This window comes from Vitis vinifera, chromosome 7 (genome assembly GCF_030704535.1).
Source record: "Vitis vinifera cultivar Pinot Noir 40024 chromosome 7, ASM3070453v1".
In the NCBI taxonomy this organism is placed as follows: domain Eukaryota; kingdom Viridiplantae; phylum Streptophyta; class Magnoliopsida; order Vitales; family Vitaceae; genus Vitis; species Vitis vinifera.
Genome location: NC_081811.1, coordinates 4,724,230 through 4,747,637, shown reverse-complemented (window position 1 = coordinate 4,747,637; position 23,408 = coordinate 4,724,230). Strand labels below are relative to the sequence as shown.

The following is a 23,408-nucleotide window of genomic DNA, read 5'->3' as shown; positions in this document are numbered from 1 at the left end:
TATTTTTTATATTATTACATTCTGATAAGAGGATAATTAACTTCACATTAACAAAAGTTCTTTTCTGCAATCCTCTTTTATGTTCTATTCTTTTTTTTTTTTTCTTCCTAAAATCTTCAAACAAGGCTTGTTTAGACATTTTCAATCAAGGTTCTTTCAAACATTTTTAACCAAAGTTTTGATACCACTCATTCGGCCAACAAAAGCTTTAATAACACCTGTTGTACCACTTGAAGCTCTAATATTACTTGCTAGGTCAGCAGAAGTTTTAATTTAAATATATTAATAGAAGAGCATAAAATAAAACAATTCATACGCAAAGGTACAATAGTTATTAGCACAGTTCAATCAACCATATCTACTTTCATGTGTGAGAAATAATATTCCACTATATGATAAAAAAAATATTATAGAGCATAAAAACAAATATGATTATTGAGTCTCGAAATATCTCACATTTCTCCACTCTTTATATCTCTATCCTAAACCATGAGCCCTTTTGCTCCATCGAATGTCTCTTATTCTATCTCATATTTACATCATAGTGAGTGATCTTACTCTATCGGGTATCTCTTGCTCTCTTCCTCACCATCACGTATAGTCTTCATCAGTCCACATCTCTTTCATAATTTTTTTTTACCTTATGAAATAGAATATTTATAGAGATACTTCTACTAACTTTTTTCATTCGATCTAATTATAAGCACATATAAACTTAGGGAATTTTTTATATAGTATTCCTTCTACAACAAAGAAATTTATTTTGATTAAAAATTTGAAACACTTCCCAACATGTAAAAGATTTGATGTCATGAGAGGTTAACTTGGATTTAACTTAATGTGATATGAGTCTTGGCTTAACTTGAGCCTTGTATGACTTAGACCTTATTGTCACCTAGGTTTTTGTTTAATTGAAGCCCCAATGTGAATTAAAATTGAACCTTGACAAACTTGGGTTTTGGGTAAACTTGGGACTTAATGTAACTTAAGCATTTATATGACTTAGGTCTTGAATTAAACAATGTCAAACAAGGGTTTGACCAACTTGATCATGGAAGAAGTAATTTGCAAATTTCAATTTTGAAGCTTTGAAGATATTGTCATTTTGAAGACACTTTGAAAAAATTGAAGATTTTTTTTAAAAACTTTGAATATTCGAAGATAATTTGAAGCCTTCTTTGAAAATTTCAAAAAACTTTAAATCTCCCTTGAAAAGCTCATCTCTAATTTCTACTTTTTAAATTGTCTTCTAAAATTATTTTCTAAATTGTGCCTAAGGACTTTGGAATGGTTCCAACTTATAGGGATTAAAAATATCATACTTCGATAATTTATATATTATTATTTCTTAATTAAAGTTAACATTTAGAGAAAATTAATAAATCGTATTTGACTAGTCTTAGTTTATGCCTTAATAAGAATTAATAGTTAGAATTAATACATCATATTTGACTACTCTTAATAGATAATTTTCAATTTGTGCCTTAATAAGAATTGGTACTTATATTTTTAAACAAATAATTTATTTGTTGGTTTATAATTAATTTTGTTATGAAGTAAATTGTAAGAGGGTAAATTTTGGCTTTACAATCACATCCACTCCCAATTTTATGATCTATTTGGTTGGAAATGATAGTGAAAAGATTAGAAACACTTTTTAAAAATTAAATATTTGACAAAATTTGATTAATCACTTTTAAAATTTGGGAAATAACTTAGAAGCAATTCTTAGACAAATACTTGATTGGTATTTCTTTTCAAAATTAATTTTTTGTCATATAATATATCATCAAAAACATTATCAAATCACTTTTTGTGGATTGTATTATACAAGATGTATGATAAAAATACTACTAATAAAAAGTGTTACAAGCTAAAAGCACTTTCATCATCGAAATCACTTCCAAACGGCCCCTTATGTTTGGATAGGAAAAGCTGGATAGGGCCACAAAGGCCTGAAGCCAGATCTGTGGGCCACACTCGAGCTAGCCCATCACAGCACTAGCCAAAACATGGCCCAAATAGGTTACAAAGTGGATTTTGTTGGGTGGGCCCATTAGATATAAGCTGAGTATGCTCAAGACCCACAACAGAGCGAGCCGAGCCAAACTAAAATGAAGACACAAACCACCCACTTTTCTTATAGATCCGATTTCCATTTTCACTTCTTTCTAATAGACATTTTTCGTCTCTGTCGACCCTCTAGCATTAAAAAGTAGGGCCAAAGGTCCTTGTGGCCTGTCAGGCCTGGTCTAATCCATCTGTATGCCTAATACAGGGCCCAATTGTACTCAGTGGGCCCATTGAGGCATAAATTCATTTGGCCAGGTGAGGGTGGACTATAGTGTTCCCTCCCTCCACCCTGGCTTTTACAATCAGATGCATTCACCATGCTACGCTCGTGATTACATCATGGATGATGCCTACCATTATAATATGGAATCAAAGAAAATATGAGTGATTATATGAAAAGACGCCATAAATGTCTCATTTATTCATGTTATTTCTATTTTTGTTTTTGAATTATATTTATTTACACTTTCATCTAATGGTATAGATTTCATCATACAAATTTAATTATCGGAATGTGAAATTACTTTTATACCCTTATAATTTTTCTCTATATGTATGTTCACTAGAGCACGATATATTGTAAATTTGTAACTTAGTATTATTACCTCTTCACATCGAATAGAATACCTACAAACATGATGGTAAAAAAAAAATGTTAAAATTTAAGAGAATTATTTGAGCAGGCAGTAATGGCTTGAAATTAGAATAACTGGACCTAGGATTCCTCTGACTAAACTGGTTTAATGCAACCCCACGGTCCCCACCCACGTGGGACCCTACTTACACTCTCACCTACTGAATTGGAATAGCTCAACTTTGGATTCCTCGAATTAAACCAGTGCAAAACAAATCTTCCTACGAAAATGAAAGCGATTAGAATTACGTATGGTTTGAAAAAAAAAAAAAAAAAAGGAAAGAAATAATTGGTGGTAATCAATGGACGTGTCGACCATCCGAAAATGGGAAAAGGGGACCTCCTTTCGACACATATTGCTCCAAACAGTAGGTGGGGTACCCGGCACCCCGCTACATCAAGAGGGGCATTGAGTGGGGTTAGATCCAATATTTAGGGTATAGGGGAGATGATTGGAAGTGTTATGGGAGTGTCATTTTCTCCCTTTTCAAGACAAAAAATCCAACCCCGGGAGACACATTTTTTTATCTCTTCCTTGCGCATATAGTCAAATGGCTCACCCCCATGTTCGTATGTTACCCAAAAGGTGGAAATGGCTTTTGAAAAGATGACCTCTTTCATGTGCCTTACACTTGGAAAAAGTCCATCAAACCCCATGGCTCATATAGTGGCCGGAAGATGAAGGACGCACCATAATTGAGTGCCTTGTCATGAGTGTCTGAGAAGATGGTGTGGGGGAGGTAGCCACCTACGTATGGAGACAAACCCTAGTGGCATCAAGCTAAAAAGAGGACTTGAATTTGAATCATGTCTTAATCTTTCCTTCTTTTTTTACCTTTGTAATCACTTCTCAGCCTCACCATCATTTCTTGTAAAGAAAATTGATGGGTGTGAGGACTTCATGGGCGCCTTAATCATAACCTAAATCCTTTATAGCTTTTTTTCCCTTGAAAGATTATATAGTTGTTTGAGTTCTATTTGGTAGATGTGGTAGAAGAAATGCCAAAACCCAAAGAATCTTAGAAAAGATGGTCTCTACTGCACATCTGAATGACTCCATGTATATCATTGTGACTGTAACACACCAACAGGGTGTGTGTTGTATGAGATGATTGAGACATGGGACTGCCAGATTATTTCTTGGAAAGTAAGCCTCCAAAGAATAAATGGAAGGTCATCACCTCCTCTAATGCTAAAGCCTAAAGGAAACAATGGGCATCTCTGAAAAACCAGGCATCTTTTTTGAGATTCTTGCAGGTGTCCCTTGGTAATATTCAACAGGGCTACAAGGATAAAAACTATATCAAACAAGTTGTTTTCTCAGGGGAAAAGAAAATGGCCCACCACGTGGGTGAATCTTTTCAGGACTAACATGAGATTCTTGCAGCAGACAAGGGGGTCTAAATTGGGTAATGTTGAGATTATCAGAAGGAAAAGTAGAAAAAAACCACAAAGAATGATTTGCAAGCCCGCCAGTTTTTGTTCCATCCCTTTCAGAAGTGTGACTTGGTCTGTAATTCAATCATACTGCACTATTGACATTTTAATAATTTTGTTGTATATTATTTTCCCTTACCATAAAAATTTTGGTTCTTTCCCTAATGGTTTCTGCTGGGGCTTTTTCTTTCAAACCCATATAAAAAATTTGTGAATATACCCTTTAGTTTTGTTTTTTAATTACTTAAAAGTAAACCATGGGTGATGCGTTTTGGTAATCAAGCATGGGAATTTGTCTCATTTACAGTACTAAAAGAGATGGGTGAGCTCATCAGCTGGCCCTTTCCTCATGTCTTTAGGAATATGCAGTAGTGGTACGTTCAGTGGTCTGAACTCTGAAGATATGCCATGACCAAGTGTAGTCCATCGAGAAGGCCAAAAAAAAGACTGAAAAGAAAGAATTAATGGGACAATAGCTGGTGGGTTTGTGAAAAAGACCCACTGCCACATGAAATTGCAGCACATGCTCTGAGACAAATACTCACAGGAAAAAAAAGAAGACAGTAAGTACAGTGAAGTTCTTACCACCTCATGAATGTGATAAGCTCGGAAAGGAAAACGAAAAGTTAAAAAAAAAAAAAAGCAAAAAGATTAGACCAATAACACAGTGTATGAAGATATGATTCGATCATAGATAAAAGCTTCCACTACAAAGAAAAAAAAAATTACATAACGAGAAAGAAACAACTTTCTTGGCCTGCATGAGAACCCAAAAAAAAAAAAAGCTATAGGCATAAGATGTTTAAGACCCTAATCAAATAAGAGTTGCAGTCCTTCCATGAGAACTTAGAAAGGGTTTTTTCAAGTTGGTAGTGTAATTCAAACAGCTCAGGAGGGATAGGCAATGAAGGAGATGACGAGTAGGTTGGGGACATCAAGTATTGATTATTGAACTCTTTATCAGTAGTGTCTAATAGGAAGTCCTTCTCGACTGATATAATAAGGATAGCGGATTTTGCCCGGGGTCTTACAAGGTCAAGAAAAGGTCTTACAAGGTCAAGAAGAAGTAATGACCCGAACAAAAGGAAACACAACCGGGAAAGGGATAACAACATAACACTTAATTTAATAAGCTCAGGTAGGATAGCGCCAAATTAATGCCACCTTATCACTAGTAATGCCAAAAAACTTCCCATTCTGATCTGAATCTCAACCATGGCTCCATCCATGAGCACTTTTTCTTTCCCTTGAGTAGTTGTCGACCATAGGGTTTTCATAGATGGCAGCATCACTCATAGTACCTGAAAAAGAAAATTGAAGAAAAACCCTGGTAAGTATACTTATATATATGATCAGAAAACCATAATTCAGGACTCATAGTGTGAGAATTGTGGGATTGTGGAAGGGAAAGATTACGAGAGAAAGAGAGATTTTTTTTTTCTCTTTTGGCATACCTTTTTAGAGGCTTTCACTTAATGGCTTTTCTCAGAGAGGGAAGTGAGGAGGGGGTGTTGGGTTTATGTAGGGAAAGTTGGGTTAGGCAGTGGGCTGTCAAGGTGGGCCTGTCACGAACAGGCCCAGGGCCCACCATGTCAGAAAAGCAACTTAGATGGGCCACTGGATGGCCCGGTCAACTCTGTCCGGTACACTGTGAGAATATGCTAGAGCCTAGAGGCTAGAGCGCTTTTCAAGTGAAAAGGCGTTGCCGTGTTTTTTGGAAATTCTAGGTCTGGTTAGGAATTTTCTTTTAAAACAATTCTATGTTTCTTCTAAATAAGAAAAATATTTTCAAAAAATATCTTTTATTTTTTTAATTTATTTCTCATAATTATTATTTTTTAAATTATATAATTAAAAATAAAATTAAAAAATTAAAAAATTATTTTCAAAAATTGTTTTTTGGAGAGTTGAATTAGAGTTTTTCTTTGAATAATTATTTTCGTCACTAATTTTTTTGGATGAGTATTATAAGTGGAAGCACACACAAAAGTTTAAATAGATTATAATTGAGTCTGAGTAAAAATAATGTCAACTTTAAAATTTGAGATATAAACTTTTTTTAATACTTCAAATTTTTAAATGGTTTTTTTTATATATAAATGTATTTAAATCACACCTAAAGGACATAATTTCATAGCATTTAATTTACCATAAAAATTAAAATATAAATAACAATATAATTATATTATAAAAATGTAACCAAAATTATATATATAAAAAAACATAAACAATATATGAAAAATTGTAGAAATAATCTCCTTATACAAAACTCTACCGATAGTTTATATTATATAATGATGTTTCATAATCCATATTTGTATAGAAGGTATAAGAATATTTTTGTGAACTCGGAGTGTTTGAAATCATGATAGAGGATCTTATCCAAAGTTATATTACAAGTATATGTTTAATAAATCAACCAAATAACTTAAAATGACTTAATAACTTAATTTAAGTCATTAAATAAATTAAGTATATTTAATAAAATAACTTAATAATATGATTTAAAATAAAAAATAACCTAAAGTAATAAGTAAAAGTAATTAATTTATTATTAAACTCATATATTTATTTTACATTTTTACTTTCACGATCTACTTCATTACTCTATAGTCTTCATTATTAATTGATTTTCTTTACCTTACTTATAATCTATGATAATAAATATGTAAATTTGATATTTTAAAATAAATTTTAAATTAATTTTATTAAATAATTTAGATACTTAAAAATAATAATTAATTAATAAGTTTTAAGTCAACAAATTAAAGTATAATCTGATTTAAAGTTAATTTAAATCATTAAATAATAAGTATTAAATTTTACCAGACTCTATAAAAAATAATTTTACATTTATTTTTTAATTTACTTGAATATTAAACATTCGTTATTAAATATCTCAAATAAATCCATCAAAAAAAAATATTTAATGGTTAATTATCTATATTCTTTTAGTAAAACTACCAATTTTCACATACTAAACATCTCTTAGTCCTTATTATCTATGATGAAATTAAACTACAGTTGTTCTTATTTCAAAGTAGACTTGTTAATTAATGTCCTTATTTATTTTTATTGAAGTAGACTTGTTAATAATAACATGAATAAATTAAGGAGAGATTAGTATTAATCACATACAGATTAGGGGAAAAACCCGTTGTAACTGTAAAATACTGCATCAAAAGGTAATTGTAGTCCATCCGAGATGTTTGACAGAAGCATTGCAGTTATTTCACCCGCGGGTGACACTAAGTACTCGGATCCGAATGGTACTGCTCTAAACTTTCGCGCTCGAAAAAGCCCTAATCCCCAATTCGTCTTCATGAAGAATCGATGCCAAAGAAATCTGAATTTTTCAATTCGCTAGTTCGGAATCGAAATCAGAGCGTAGAAACCCTAGTTTTTTTATTGGGAAATTTGTGAATTGTGCGATGGAACTTGATTGTTGATCCCAAAATCCTATCTAATTACCCCCGAAAACCCCTGGTTCTCCGAAATCTTTACAATGGACGCGAAGGACATTCTCGGCTTGCCCAAAACTCCACTTACTGCACCTCAAGAGAAGAAATCAAGACCTCAGAAGGATTCTCAGAGAAAACCGGATGGCATTTCGCGAGAGGTATGCTCTCTATGTATGCATATTTTGTTCCTGTTTGTTTAGCCTTGGTTGAATTTTTACAATGTTGCGTTTTTTTGGTTCTTTATATTGTAGGTTTATGCGCTTACAGGGGGTTTGGCGCCCCTAATGCCTGCAGTGGACGTCTCTCAGCTGAAACGGCGGCCTCAATCGGACGAAAAGGTCAGTTTTTTTCCATTGGTAAAGGTTTTGGCCATGGTTCATCTATTAGCTGAGTTGGTTTGGAGAATCACTTGGATTTCAGGTGAATTCAGGGTTTAGATGTAGTGGAAGTCGTCCAGAATCGTTGATTTGTTAACTTTGGTGCTGTTGAAGTTCATGTCTATCATGGCTCTCTAGTGGAAACGAAAATAGTTTTTGACTTTTTCAGAAGCGAAATTAATGAAAGTGCTTCCCTTTTTATTCATTTTTTATTTCTCATTATTTTTAAGATGAAAGTGCTTTCCACCTGTTTTTAGTGTCATTTTGGCTGATTCTGTATTTAAAATTCACTCCTGTGTGCTAGTCAGCTAAAAGGCATTGCTTATAATCTTTTGGAGATGTTAGATTAGATCAGTGGCAGGTTAGAAACTAAATTCTGCAAAAAATGATATGAAGGAATGTGTGAGTTCAGTAAAGTGAATAAATAGTTAAAAAACAGTGGGCATAATCAGTTATTGCTAGTTGACCTTACCTGAATGTGTGAGTTGATCATCTTAGATTTTTCAATTAGCTATGCTATGTTAATGTTTTTCATCATTTCTATCTTCTTCAGATTACCATTAGGGTATGGTTTCTAATAATTTGAACATTCTTCAGGTTACTTGGCAGTGGCTTCCTTTTACAAGTTCTGCTCGGACTGATAATTTGCAGCTTTATCACTGGGTATGTTTCTGCAACATTTTGAAAAATTGTTTAAGTACATACCTGGAGATTTGAAGGAACCTTCTGTTTTTTATACTTTGCAGGTCAGAGTTGTAAATGGTGTTCCGCCAACTGGTGACTACTCTTTTGCTAAGTATAACAAGGTATACAGAAGTATGCTCCTATCTTCATACATGCTGTGCCACAAAGACATCTCTCCAGTGACATTGAATATTTGACTTTTATTTGACTTGGTGCAGTCTGTCAATGTTGTCAAATACACAGATGAGGAGTATGAGAAGTATTTGACTGATCCTGTAGGTATCAACTCAAGATTGCTACTTTATAATTTCATTGCACTTAATTTGCAAGATTTGATTTCAGATCTGATGTAAAAGTTTATTCAGATTTTATTTCTTGTTCATTATTAATAAGAAAGAAAATTGAAGATCCAGAACTTGTATGCTGAAACATGCTTCTTATGAATTGTTAGATTGGCTTAATTTTTGTACATCAGTGAATGCATATGTTGTGATACCTCTGTGTCAGTATTTCATGGATCAACTTAAATTTCTCTAACTTATGCTTTCTCTTTGTTAGACGTGGACCAGGGAAGAGACAGATCAGTTATTTGAGTTGTGCGAACGATTTGATCTCCGCTTCATTGTAATAGCTGACAGGTTTCCATCATCTCGAACTGTGGAGGATTTGAAGAATCGCTATTATAGTGGTACAGGTCTATCCCTTTGTTTGATTATTGTGTATTTCCAATTTCTTGCTCCAATGTCATGTGTTCATTTTACATTTTGGTTTTATGCTCAAGTCAATCACTTGTATACTGCTTTTGGGACATTTTAGGACGTGATCTTGAGAAATTTGTGATATATTAACAATTATGACACTTTCTGGCATAGTATCCCGAGCTATTTTGGTTGCTAGAGCTCCATCTTCAGGCGATGTTTCTGGGCACCCCCTTGTAAAGGTACTTTGACATTATGAATGGAATTTCTAAATGAATATTAAATTTTTTAGGCTACAGATTCTATGTTCTTTATATGTATGATTTTCTTTTAATTTGTCATATTTGGATAACTAAATTAGAGGTCTGTTATTTCAAATCATTCTTTTTCTTGTTGGTTTTAAGCTTTTCTTCTTATATAGGAACCATATAATGTTTCACAAGAGGTTGAACGCAAGCGTGCATTATCCATGATCCTTTCCCAGACAAAGCAGCAAGAGCGAAAAGATGCTGAGGTTTAAATTTCATTTAATAGTTTCTAAAAGGCTGAATTCTGTGATCTGCATTTACACTTCTAAAATGAAACATATTTGATTTCTTATTTTTTCCTTTATGTATTATTCCCTTTTCAGGTTCTTGCTGAAGCCAAAAGAATTACTGAAGCACGCATTGCTGCAAGGGTAAGGGTGTAGGACTGTATATGCAACTATTCTTGATTTTAGTAATTGGTGACTTTAGCAAAAGCTTAAAGGGGATATGCGCTTATTAAAATTACATGTGACATTGGCTAATCCTTGTTTCATGATTTAAGGGCATCAGCTTTGAACCCAAAAATATGAGAGCAATTGTTAAAATTAGTTAACTAGTTGATTGTAAGATTATAATCAACCCATTATTAGGCTAGCTATAGTAATCAGTCTTTACAGTTCTACTAGGTTACAAGTTTACTATTATATTCTCACTTGTGGAGGTGAAATTTAAGACAATTTTTATTCTAGATTTTAAATACTCCCTTGTTGATGACACATACACATTACTTATGATTACTTCCTATACACTTGATGTAATGTTCTCATTTTGCTTTCTAATATGCTTCTCTAATCAACCTTACTCCCTTCCTTCTTCCCCATTTCTATCATTTAAAACTTCACCAGGGCACTTCCTTCCTCTATCTATCACTGTTGCTATCTGCATTTGGCAGTTTCTGTGTAGCTATATTATGGATCATAATATTCCAATCTTTTGATTAGTTATATCTCTAAGGTTAGTAGAAATATTGGGAATGGCTAGTAATGGTTCACTGATTGGAGGGTTGCAGTCACTAGTCTTAAACAGATGTACAATTTGGTCAGTTGGACAATCTGAATGAAGTGAGCTTTGTATTAAATATCTTTGACCCAACACTAGTGGTTACAGATCTTATTGCAATCCTTGAATGAAAATATTCTGTTTGAGTAGTGTTACACTTAAAGGCGCCCTTGTCAAACTGAGTTTGCATTTTAAGTTTTATTTATGTGAGGTAGAAAGCAGGTTGTTGAGGCTCTCTCTGGACTTATAGGAAGGGCCTAAAATATGAGCCTTAATGGATTTGTGAGTCTGAAATTAACATGTGGGCAGTCTTTCAGAACTCTGCCAAGTATGTGCTAGGAACTTAATTAAGCTGCCTATGGCAGTTCTCTTTTTAAGATTTTATTTTTTCACTGTTTAATTTTAGTTTGTGGTGTGTGTGTGGTTGTATTCCTGCTGTGCTCTGAAAAGAATTAAACTCTTGCTGTGGGAATGAAATTTTCTTGTTTTAATTTCAGAATGACGATTTGTGTGTCTGAGTTTTATAGGCACTATATCTTATGTTCTTTATACTCTTCTTTTTCAGGGTGCTGAAGAGTCTGATATGCCTGTCGCATCAAATGTCAGCCCTGAAAGTAACGAAAAGAATATTATTCCTGTTGAGACTGTGTCACCTTCTTCCAATGTTCAGATTCCCCCTACAACTGTTGCACCTCCAACATCTACAGCTGATGATATATCCACTCTAAATTCACTACGTGGGGTATGTTTTATAATTATTTTCAAATTATGATTTCTCCTTTTTTTTCTTTTTTCTTTATTCTTTTTTAATATGGCCTTACGGCCAGCTTAAATTGTAGTTTGATTGTTTCTTTTTTCTTCCTTTCAATAATTTCATTTGCAGTTGTGCCTTTTTTCCCCTTTCTTTTGGTCCACAAGGATTAGTTCTAATTTGGATGTTGCCTTATCTGAAAAAGGTTGTTAGAGGAATTGTTTGCTTCTTGTAAAGTGGATCTCCTAATATTTCTATATCTTAATATTTCATACTAAGACATTAATTCCTGGCTCTTCCTATTTAATAATGTTGCCATTTCAAGACAGTAAAAATCATCAAGAATTTTTAGCTGCCTAACTGACTGGGAATGTTCTCAGATGCGGGTATACTTGAGAACGTATGCACTTGAGCAAATGGTGCAAGCTGCAAGCTCATCTGCTGGACTTAGGACTATCAAGCGGGTTGAGCAAACTCTACAGGATCTTGGGGTTTGTATTTGCTCCTTAACTATAAAGTGGAGATATTATTTTCCATGTCATATTGCGAGTGATATCTGTAACATGTAGACAATGAAATCATCTCCAGCATTAAATTTTTTTTTTTTTTTTAATTATCATTGGATAGTTTTTCTATGAATGTTGCTTTAGCTTCCTGGCACTTTATTTGTTCCCCTTGCTTGGTATTTTTTTTCCTTGTAACCTTTAATGATATTTTTTTTTTCAATAAAACTTTCTGTCACAGTTGAATATGGATGAAATTTCATTTTGTTTATCTTTCACTTCTCTTGGATTCCCACTAAATTCTGAAAAGTCATCTTTTCTGTCCACTTGGTTCACGAGGCACATCCATCTTAATTCTCAACTTATGCTTAACCAGACCCTTAGATTATTGATTTTCAGCATATTTATTGTTTGCATTTAGATGCTTCTTTATTTGCTAAATAATCATTTCACTTCATGAGCAATAAATCCTATTAGCATACTCATTTTCTCGAATTAATTTCTTTAAAATGGTAGACAAATAATGCCTTTTCTGTTCCCAGGTTAATTTAAAACCGAAGGTACCAACAAAATCTGTTTGTGCAGAGCATCTGGAATTGAGAAAAGAAATATTGACTCTACTAAACCTTCAGAAACAGGTATCCCTTAGCTTCAAGTTGTTTTTAATATTTATTTTTGTTTAATTGTATTTGATTTATATCAATCTTTGAATGTGATGTCTTTGCTCATTGCTAAATCATCTTTCCATGTTTGATGGTTTCTTATTTAAAATAATAAAAAATGTTGTGCAAGTTTTAATTTTCCAGAATTCTGGGCAAACTTTTCAACATTTCTGTAATTTTCACTTTGTGTACTATAATATCCTGACATTCCAAAAAATTAGAGTAAGTGTGTCATTTTCTTGTCTCTTCTGTGTTCATCTTCATTCAGTTTTTTACTTGTTTGGCCATAAAGTCCCTGTACTTTGATTAATACTGGCATATTGATAAGTGTTTGCATGTAAACATGTCAACTGTCCACAAATATATTGCAACTTATTGTTGTTGTGATGTTCAGATGCAGTTCTTGTTAATCCTACTGCCAGGTAGTAGTAGCTGTTGGGGGTGATGTGACATCATCAAGATTCTTTTATTAACTCTTTTTGAGAAAAAAAAAAAAAAACTTTTTTCCCACTAGTTATGATGGTACTGGTCAACCAACTGGTTCCTTCTGGGTTTTGTTGTTAAACTTTGTTACTATATCTCCAGCTCTTGGTTGATGATTCTGATGTTGAATTAAGGGCTAAACTTACTCCAATCTTGTTACAACACGATTAAACTTCCTGGACAAACTAACTTTTCCAGGTTATGGTCTGTCATTCCTATGTCTGGGGTCAACACTACTGAACCTATTGCCTTTCTCCCTCCTAACAAACCTCGTTTTCAACCACATATGCCAAGGGAATTTCAGATATTTGCAGAAAAAGGGATATACAGGAAACATGCATTCAAGACAACTTTGAGAGCTAATTAAAACTACTCCATGGTTCATAGCTTACAATTTTATGAATTCTTAATATTTGAGCAGGCTTTTACACTCTGTTGGGAACCAAGTTCTTCAAGAGAAATTACTCGATTAACAGAAATGAAATTAATGGAATTGAAATTCAGTTCCTTTGTCCTGTTTGAAATAGAGGGAAATGATATAAAGTCAATTCATTTCCATTATTTGGTTTAGTAATGGAAAAGAAACCGATTTGTGTATGTGTATACGCACACACACACCATTGTAGAACTTCTTAAATCATAAGAAAAAATGTATTATTTTAAATACAATGTATGAATTTATTTATTGTCCTAGATTTATAAATAATGGATGACTGATTCACCACAAAAGGTTCAAATCCTGCAAAATCAAATAAACCTAAACTACTTAAAGAATAATTTGACTCATAAAAAAATTAAAAAGATATAATACATTTCCATGGAACTATCTTCCTTTCTTATCTAAATAAGAATCTAGTTAAATATTTAAAAATTAACAAATCACATATGCATCTAGGTTTAGAGGTTTATATGAGAGAAAATATTCTAAACCTGAAAAGAAAAAGGATCATCAAACTCATTTGATTTTATGGAGATTTCAAATATGTAAAAAATCTAAAAATCTTAATCCAAGTGACCAATGATGATAAAGGTGGACCAAGAGAAGAACAATGGTAATAATGATGGAATAAGGGAAGAAACACATAACAAGTTGCAAAGAACAGAGAATAGTAAGGATGATTTCAAAAAACCAGAAATTGTATCTTATCTTCTATTTTAATGAATTTTAAATCAGATTCAGCCTTTTCTATAAGGAATTCAGCACTTTCATAAGAGGCTACCACATGATTTGAAATCCTTTTCCATTTACAGGTCCTATCGGTTTCAAAAATTGGAATTAATAATGTTCATTCAATTGCTTTCATTTCTCCTCAGGATCCCTTCTTTCCAAATTCAATATTGGAACCTGGAGTATATAATTGGTTAGGAAGGAGAGGCATGAGAATTGTGATTTATCAGCAATAGGTTTAGCAGTTAAAATAACAGGTCTTAAAAGAGGTTTATTAGGACATGACATTCATATGCCATAGTCATATTCAACAGAGACAATGGAAGTATAGCTATAATCTGTTTCTATTATTAAAGAAAAAGGTCTTAAGGGAATGCTTCGTATGATTTGTAAGAGTGGGACACAGGGTTCTGCACTGAATAGATAGTGTAGATGTTTAACCTCTATGTGTTTGATTATCAGTTGCAATACAAGGAAGCAGAAGGTTCTTCGCATCGTGATGGTTCATATGTTGAAACACCAGGCACACCTAAGGTGAGTGTACTGATTTTTTCCCTTCTAATTATGGAGCTACGCGTGCTAGTTTGTCATTCAAAGAATGAGTTTATTGCAAATATATGTCTGCATCTTTTGAATCTAAAATTTTGGTTTGATTTGGTCTATGAAACTATTGACAGCGATCCCACCGCACTGGGGAACAGGATCGGACATTTATTCCTGACTCCATAAGTTTTGGAGGTAATATATTATGTGATAATGGGTGTTTTTGAGTTTTCTCTATATAGCATAGTATTTTTCCTTTTTATAGGTTTTTATTTTTAGATAAAATCAATGAACTTTTCTGCAACTATTTAATAATATGATTGGATTTTAGGTGAAAGAGTTGGCAAAAGGGACCAGAAACGCAAGGTAAGTATCAGTTTTTTTCTGTTTTGTTTACCTTCAATCATTTTTATACGTCTTCCTTGTTTCCCCCTCTTGTCTGAAATGTAATATTGTTTTTACTTGTAATCCTGGTTCTCAAGGCACCTGCTCCACCATCACCGGCTCAGTCTAAAAGACCCAGAAAATTAAAGGCTTCAGATTGATAAATTGAGGTCAAGGTGAAATTAATGTTGCCTGACAAAAACTGCTCATGATTGGCAAATTGTCATTTTTTATTCATCAAAATCATGTGTATTTCTGAAGTTCTAACTCAAAAATGTGGGCTACAATTTACAGTCTTTAACTTACTCCTTTCTGCTGACGTCTGAGTATTCAATAGATTAAAGCATCTTCTTCCTTTTTCTTTTATCTTTCCTCAGGGGTACCTTTATGTCCAGCCAACACCTGTATGTTGGGCTTGACTTGAAAGCAAGTTTTGAGCTCTGGGAATCAGAATTGAAAGCCAGATCCATGAATTTCCATATCAGCTGTAATCTGATCTATGGGTGCAGGGGGGCATGAAGTCAAAAATAGGAAAAGAAAAATGTCAATTCTTGCCTTCAGTGTGATAAACTAATTTGTTGTACAGAGTCCCTACAAATATGATGACAGTACTGTATCCCTCTTAAGATGCCCCGGGCAGGGGAGTTGGATTCTAGGCTTGGAGGAGTTGAAGTAGTTTTTTGTTTGCTAGGTTGGATTTGCAGGCTAATATGAACCGAACTTATGGCATCTCTGATGTAAATACAGTCTATGAGAATTGAAGCCACTATTTCCCAGAAAATTTCAAGTTACAAATTTCCGGTACCTCTCAACCATGTTTCAGAATTAAAACTACTTTTGGTTGGCAGGTGTTTTAAAACCTGAGACCATTTCCCTATTCCTATTTGTGCTGCAGTTATTCTTGGAATTCTCTCAAGAGAGGGATTGGTAAGTAATTCTGCCAAGGATTTATTATCTCCAGATAACTAAAAATCAAGTCAAGGTGCTACATCCAGGTTCCCTCCCAACATCCATGTCCAGCATCATCCTCCTTACACTGATCACGTCCTCCCATCGCCCATCCATCGCATACATATCTGAAAGACTTGAGCACCCGGAAACCTTGTGTGGTTGCAGCTTCATAATCTGTGCTCCTACCAGCTCCCCAAGCTTTGCGTTGCCATGCTTCTTGCACCCACCTAACAATGCTCCCCAGATTACAATATCCGGTTTCATGGGCATCGTTCTGATGACATCCACGGCCTTCTCAAGCTTCCCAGCTCGGCCATAGAGATCAACCATGCACCCATAATGCTTAACATTAGTTTCAATCCCGTACAACTCTCTCATACACGAAAAGTATTCGAGTGCTTCATTCACTAGCCCTCCATGACTGCATGCATGCAGGACACCCAGAAAGGTTGCACTGTTGGGTCCCAAACCAGACGCCTGCATCTCCTTAAACAAGCCAATTGCTGCGCTTCCGCCATCATTCATTGCCAGACTGTTGATCATGCAATTCCATGATGCAACACTTTTCACAGGCATCCTAGAGAATGCCTCCATGGCCATTTCGATAGCTCCACATTTTGAGTACATGTCAACCAGACTTGTTCCAAGGGTCACATTGAGTTGTAGCCCCATGGCCTCAACTTGCCCATGAATAATCCTCCCCAGTGCCAAGTCCTGCAGCTTAGCACAAGCACCAAATGCCCCCACCAAGATTGCATTGCTTGCTGAATGTCCCAAACTCCTCATCTTTGCATACAATTGCAATGCATTCGTCAAAAAACCTTGATCAATATAAGCATCAATTACTGCGCCCCATGAGACCTCAGTTCTGTGAGGCATTTCCTCGAATGCTTGTAAAGCCCTACGGATGTCACCACATTTGCCATACAAGCTAACAAGAGAGGTACTAGCATAGACACTGCCCAAAGAGAGGTGTTTGATTAATTGGGCTTGTATTTGTTTTCCCTCTTGGAGAGCCAAGGCTTGGGCACATGAAGTGAGCACAAAACAGAAAGTGTACTCATTGGGATATAGGCCTTGGTGGAGCAGCTTGTGGTAAAAGTGGAGGGAATCAAGTGGATGTGAAGTTTGTGAAAAGGCCTTAATCATAATGTTGTATGAGTATACATCAGGGCTTTGCATTTGCGAAAATACAACATAAGCCAGGTGAATGTTTGGAGGACTCAAAGAGAATGAACTAGCTATAAGTAATCTGCTAGCCGGAAAAGCATCACGGGACATGCCAGTGGTGATCATTAGGCAATGTATTTGATTGAAATGGGCCATGGTTTGGCATTTTGATAGTAAGGATAAAACAGGGTGGTCTAGATTTAGGGGAGCAATAGCAAGATTTTTGGCATCCTGGATGTTGGGGGGTTTATAGGATTTTTTGAGTCCTCTTCGTAAGGTTGCAGGGGTTTGGATCATCCAAAAATGGCTCCTGCACTTGCCTACTGCATTGGAGCTGTGCATCATCCTGTCCTGATGTAGTTTAGAAGGATCAGCCTATCCTGAGCAGCATGGGCTTTTCTATACAGACCATCTGAATAAGCAACTGCAGTAGCCTTAATTAGAACCCAATACATTTTTTGTGGGTTTAGGATGAGTGTAATCATATTTGGATCAAATTTCGAATGCCACATAATCTATATAAGAAATAATAGGTAGCTTTTGGATCAACCCACATAATACGAAATTTGATGGAATCAAGCCATCTAATAATCATATTGATTAATCTAATTGCAATTTTAAACTATTTAACCATATTTTACTCATTTTAAATTTGATTTAAATAAATAAATCAATTGAATCATAAACATAGCTGGTTTGAACACTAATCATATAGATTCATGAAATTTAAATCAATTTGGTTATTAAATGAGTCACTAAACATGTTATCTGTTTCATAATTATATAGAATATATGAATTTATATTTTTAATATAATTATTATTCGTGTTGTGTTTGAAATGACTTATTTAACATTTGCCTAAGCTTTGACATGACATAAATAAATATGACCACTAACACAAATTGTCATCCTTACTCCATGTTATAATACATCTTTTATATTGATTACATGATTGTAAGATTTATAATGTTGTTGTGAAAACTAGCTCCATCTAAAAGAGATTTTTTCTTTTGATAAATAGCTGCATCCGAAAGAGAATTATTCATTAAGACATGGAATGTACATCCTTTATTTCTAATAGGGACAAGCAATAACCATATTCCCAGACATCAAATTCAAAGAATTTTTCTCTCTTTCTTATGGGTAAAACACCATATAAAGCTTGTAAAGAAGAAGGAGAAAAAGAGAAGAAATGATTGAAAGCATTAAGAAGCCAGAGACATGGGACGAAGAACTACCCCTCCTCTTCTTTTCTTCAGACAGTATTCTAGCAAAGCTGCAAGGGAGAAATAACAATCAATATCTAGTAAAAATGGGGGATGATATGAGGATGGCAGCAAGGTGAACAATGACTCGTAAACCAATTGTAAGAATTGATTTGATAGTGATTATAGGAAATACTTCTAACCTTTTTAATATTTGAAAATTTTTATCAAAAAAATTGTTTTCAAATGTTAGAAAGGCTAGAATCGGTTTTTGCTCTAAATCACCATTCCTGTTAGCTCATTACCTCATGAGAGCATCTCGGTTGGTAGTCACTGGTTGCAGACCAATCACCGAGCTAGGGAAAGAAACAGGCTTCTCTAGAAGTCTTTGACCGATATCAATCAGGCTATCAAAGTTTTCTTGACTTGCATCATCCATTGTGAGCTGCTCAGGCTTCAATGTATTGTCCTGGTTCAAATTTTCTTTTCCTTAGTAATGTAAAAATTGAGATCAATCTGATAATATTCACTCCTATATCTTTGATCTTTGATCAGTTTTAATGGGAACTTGTTTGGATTGCTCAACTATTTCATGTAAGTGCATTTAATTACCTGGATCCGGAGAAAGTTCTGACTAGAAATCCGGCCTCCAACTCCAAGGACAAATAATGTGTATGCATCTACCATGTCGGCTGATGTCTTGAACAGCACGTTGGCCAATGGTGGTGTTACCCTCTTAAGGTCTATCATCCAAGGAAGTGGACCCGTTAAATGAATGAAGTTCTGGTGTTCTTCTTCTTCAGAGCAAGTGCCAAGGGAGAGAATCAGATAATTATAATCTCGGTTTCCAAATATATGGGCTGCTTCTTGTATTGCAAGCAATGTCTGCACAGAGGGGACAGCTTCATCAAGTATGATGAATGAATCGTGTATACAAATGGCAACAAATCTTGAAAATATGACCCCTTAAAGGCCTGTGTATGAAGAGGATTTACAGGATTGTTTGCTGCGACTCCACCATCCACAAGGTTGTACATTCTGCCATCGGCTTTGAAATTGTGAGATGGGAAATAAACTGGAGCTGCTGCTGAGCTCATAACTACATCTCTCAATTTTACTGATGAGTCTGTCTTTCTTGCCTGCAACCATAAATGCAACATGCATCATGTCATGTCCCATATCAGGTAAGGAAAAAAAAATTGTAATATTATATATATATGCACAATATCTATATGATTGGAAGACTATAAAGGTTGGAGAACCCGTGTAAAATATGGCTGAAATCCTCAACAATTATTGAGGTGATTGTTTCTCATTATATAGAGTGTATATACAGTTGGAAGATCCTACAAACTAGGAAAAGATAAATATACATAGTAACAAACAATCTAAGATCAAGGAAAGGATCAATCAGGAGAGGATTCTGCCTTATCAAAGACAGTCATTACAACTCCATGTTTGCCAGCTTGGTCTCACAATCCTATGAAACATGATGAGAATGTTATGCCTATATGAGGATGGATTTTAAAGCCAACATTATAAGCCTGTAGTCTTATGCTATGGAAACCTATAGGACCCGACTAAGACCTCATGTTTGCATGAGGTGATCATGTAGAAGGCTTTTAAAGCCGGCATTATAGGCCCAGAGTCCTATGCTATGGAAAATACAAATATGAGAAGAATGAATACTAATGCTTGATCATGTAAAAAAATTGATGACCTGGTGAGAAGAGAAGGTGACTAGTTTTAGGTGTTGAATATCATAAGCAGGGACAAGAATATTGGTTAGTGTGTCAGCCAACCGAATTTTCCCAAGCTGTTCATCCACTTTCTCACTAAGACTGGATGGACGATATTTGTATTCCAGCACCTTCTCCACCCCTTGAACAATCAAATGTTTCAACCCATCGAGGAAGCTTTCTGATTTACTGTCAACCACGAGGAAATTAATTTGGATTAAAATATTACGCTCTTCTTGCTTTTTTCTCTCCCATTCACACAGTCTCAGTGTACCTGGTTTGAGCAGGGTCTTCTTTCTTAGCAAATATTTCCGGGCCATGCTCAATGTAGAACTTCTGGATATCTTTTGCTTCGCGAGGACGATTTGTTGTGGATCCATTTGAAGCATTAGGAAGTGGATATGGGGTTGTAAGAAAGGTTGTAACAATTGACCCTGTGCTTGTGCCCGCAATGAGATCAAAGTAATCTGCAATCCTGGCATCAGGGCCATCAAGCCTCTGTTTGCAACAACATATAACAAAAATCACAAAATTGTTTTTTCCCTTGTCAATTCACCTCAACTCTCCAAGATATGCACCATTACTAGTCTTTTTGGTGTGTTACATATAATACGGGATGCGATAAGCGATAAGCGATAAGAGATAAGAGACCGGTGACATATCATATCCTGCCAATCAAATCATGCATGTATATGTATATACCCCTTTTGGCTTTAGCAAGTACACCTTCTGCCAGTACTTTCAGCACTACAATTTTGAAAAAAATAAGAATGTGAAATGACAAAAGGATATGGTAAGAGAAAACCTGAAGTTCGGCCTCAAGGGCGGATAGGATGACTGCAGGGATAATGCCTCGGACCCCTCCTCCATCAATGCTAAGTATGGTGATTACTTTCCTGTTGGTCCTAGGCGACGATCCCTGTGTTGAAGCCATTAGTGATAATTATGGAATCCTTTTAAGTATGCAAATGGTGGTTCAAAAAGTATGTATGCAGGAGTGAGGAAGGAGGTTGGCTGGTTGTCTCTATATATAGAGCAGCCTGCAGGTTGATTTATTCTTTGGCTTCCAGTTTTATGCCTGTAGCAAGCAAGATATTTTCTTTAACTTTGATTCTAGCTACCTTTTGTATTTCCTAATGCTGTGGAAATGAATCCAAACATGTTTTCCACACTTGAGGGAATCACTTCTCCCCATACAACACCTTGTTGGCATTTTCACCTTAACAAGCAAAGGACAATGAAGAATGATGCTGCATACACCCTGAGGGGGATTCTTCTCCCTCTTCGGTGTACAATGGGTTTTGCATTCCACCGTATATTGTATAATTTTATGAATTGGGTTAGGATGCATATAGAGGATCACACTTTGTCTATAATTGATTTTGTAAATTAGTTATTTGTTAAGTAAAAGGTTGGTTGTTTGTCTTTATGATGCCTAGTTTTTTAGGTATTTAGTGTATACTTAATGTGTACTATTTTCATCTTGGCTTTTCTAATACATGCTCTTATTTACCTATCAAAAAAATATTGATGCTGCATACATTTCCCACTTCTGGTTTCCGGCCCTTTTCTGCTTCAATTGAGGGATGAACCTTCTGGCAAGTGGCACTTGCTTCCTTGTGTGGCAATTGATCATCAAGCACATGGGGGTTAAACATCTGCACTATCTATTCAATGCAGACACCTCCCCATCTGTTGGAACGTTTTCAAAAACTATCATAAAAAATACATCAATTTTTTACAACAATTAATATTGTTTTCGAGAACAAAAATCTTTTTGCAACATGTAATCTTTTCAACTTGTTTTTTATGTTTCTAAATATTTTTTAAAAGTAAATTTTCATGTAGTACTTTATTTTAAATTATTCCTAGAATTTGTGTCATTATTTTTTAAACAACTGTTGGAAATCAAGTGAAAATCAAATAACATATGTTTTCAAAAACACCTATGTTTACTGTTTAAACAAAAAAGGATTTTTTTTTATAAAGTTATTAAACATGTTTTCTTTTTTCTTTTTCTCAACAATAGAAAATTATTTTTGAAAACATTTAGTAAACAAGCCTTAAGTTTCTTTAGTGTTTCAAATAATACCTTGGAGGAAATCTTAAAAGTTAGAGCTAGTTGATTGTTTTAGAAACAATTCTCCAATGTTCTCTAAAACAAAATTCTATTTAAGAACTTAGAATGTTTGTAATTGATTTTCTATGTTTTCAAATATTTTTTAAATATATTTTTTATGTAGTATTTTATTTTTGATCATTTTCTATATTTGTATAATTATTTTTTTAAACACCTTTTAGAAAATATGTTAAAACAATTAAAAATAATTAAAATATATTGTCAAAAAATACTATGTTTTATGTTTTTAAAAACAAATGTCTTATTTTCTATCTTTTGATTGCTAAATATGTTTTCCTTTTTTTTTAAAAAAAAAAACAAAACAAAAAACTTTTCTAAAAAATAGTTGTGGGTCTTATTTTTCAAAAATACTTTCCAAATAAAGTCTTAATTTCTTTATTGGTTTCCATGTTTCAAAACATTTTATTCGATTTAATAAATTTCTTGTGTACGTTTATAGAAAGGAAACTGTTTTTCATAACTTAATTAATTGAACACACAATGAGGGGAAAAAAAAAAAGAATAAGATAGGTAAAAAGGGAAGTGAGGAAAAATTAAAAATTTCATCTTCATTTTCTTCTATTAACTTTCTAACCAATCAAACAACAAGAAGAACAATGATATTGAAAAGAACCAATATTATTTGGTGGTCAAGATTTTGTAAGGATATACAATTACAAACGAGATATGGAAGTTGATCTTCTTTTGTATGAAGAAAGGAGATATAAAGAAGGTGAATTCAAATAATCTTGTCTCATTGATACAAAAGCACTCTAAATCAATATTTCCATTAAAGAATCTTGAACCCATTCAAAAAAGAAAGGTAAGAAGTCGAAGACTTGAATTGTCAAACATCAATGTGGTGTTAAGATAATATACTAAAGAGAATGAGATATGAAAAATATTTATAAGTGCTAGTCAATATAAGACTTGTAGTGTGTACAAATTTTTCATATTTTAGTAGCTTTTTACTATTATTGATAGACCAATGCTTTTTGTATCTATAGAGATTAAGGTAATGATTTTTTTTATAGATATTTGATATTTTATGTGTAATTG

The 23,408-nt window shown here is 34.0% G+C and overlaps 3 protein-coding genes and 1 long non-coding RNA gene across 5 annotated transcripts; 1 reads left to right on the top strand and 3 right to left on the bottom strand.

Moving 5' to 3' along the window:
- Nucleotides 1-4,795: 4,795 nt before the first annotated feature.
- On the bottom strand, nucleotides 4,796-5,674 carry LOC104879803 (uncharacterized). The gene is made up of 2 exons (XR_786220.2): nucleotides 5,599-5,674; nucleotides 4,796-5,445 (listed from the first exon to the last, which is right to left on the bottom strand). It is a non-coding gene; the product is annotated as an uncharacterized LOC104879803 (long non-coding RNA).
- A 1,702-nt stretch (nucleotides 5,675-7,376) lies between these two features.
- On the top strand, nucleotides 7,377-15,969 carry LOC100265771 (SWR1-complex protein 4). 2 transcript variants are annotated; one of them, XM_010653983.3, is made up of 17 exons: nucleotides 7,377-7,763; nucleotides 7,857-7,943; nucleotides 8,580-8,645; nucleotides 8,729-8,788; nucleotides 8,885-8,941; nucleotides 9,225-9,354; nucleotides 9,539-9,606; nucleotides 9,786-9,878; nucleotides 9,996-10,043; nucleotides 11,237-11,413; nucleotides 11,803-11,913; nucleotides 12,468-12,563; nucleotides 14,701-14,772; nucleotides 14,916-14,976; nucleotides 15,113-15,147; nucleotides 15,264-15,335; nucleotides 15,543-15,969. In XM_010653983.3, the coding sequence occupies exons 1-16, from the start codon at nucleotides 7,650-7,652 to the stop codon at nucleotides 15,324-15,326; spliced, it is 1,338 nt and encodes a 445-aa protein (XP_010652285.1). In that variant the 5' UTR covers nucleotides 7,377-7,649; the 3' UTR covers nucleotides 15,327-15,335; nucleotides 15,543-15,969. The 2 variants fall into 2 exon arrangements, with proteins under 2 accessions (XP_010652285.1, XP_002278881.1); XM_002278845.5 differs by having other exon boundaries at nucleotides 7,378-7,763; nucleotides 15,264-15,341.
- A 168-nt stretch (nucleotides 15,970-16,137) lies between these two features.
- On the bottom strand, nucleotides 16,138-16,995 carry LOC104879801 (pentatricopeptide repeat-containing protein At5g48910). Its single transcript, XM_019220965.2, has one exon. It carries the CDS (start codon nucleotides 16,993-16,995, stop codon nucleotides 16,138-16,140), a length of 858 nt encoding a protein of 285 aa, XP_019076510.2.
- Nucleotides 16,996-18,256: 1,261 nt separating this feature from the next.
- Nucleotides 18,257-21,444, bottom strand: LOC100264086 (patatin-like protein 2). The gene is made up of 7 exons (XM_002272007.4): nucleotides 21,036-21,444; nucleotides 20,505-20,728; nucleotides 20,212-20,419; nucleotides 19,487-19,630; nucleotides 19,104-19,376; nucleotides 18,797-18,960; nucleotides 18,257-18,562 (listed from the first exon to the last, which is right to left on the bottom strand). The coding sequence occupies exons 1-7, from the start codon at nucleotides 21,162-21,164 to the stop codon at nucleotides 18,424-18,426; spliced, it is 1,281 nt and encodes a 426-aa protein (XP_002272043.1). The 5' UTR covers nucleotides 21,165-21,444; the 3' UTR covers nucleotides 18,257-18,423.
- Between the last annotated feature and the right edge of the window lie 1,964 nt (nucleotides 21,445-23,408).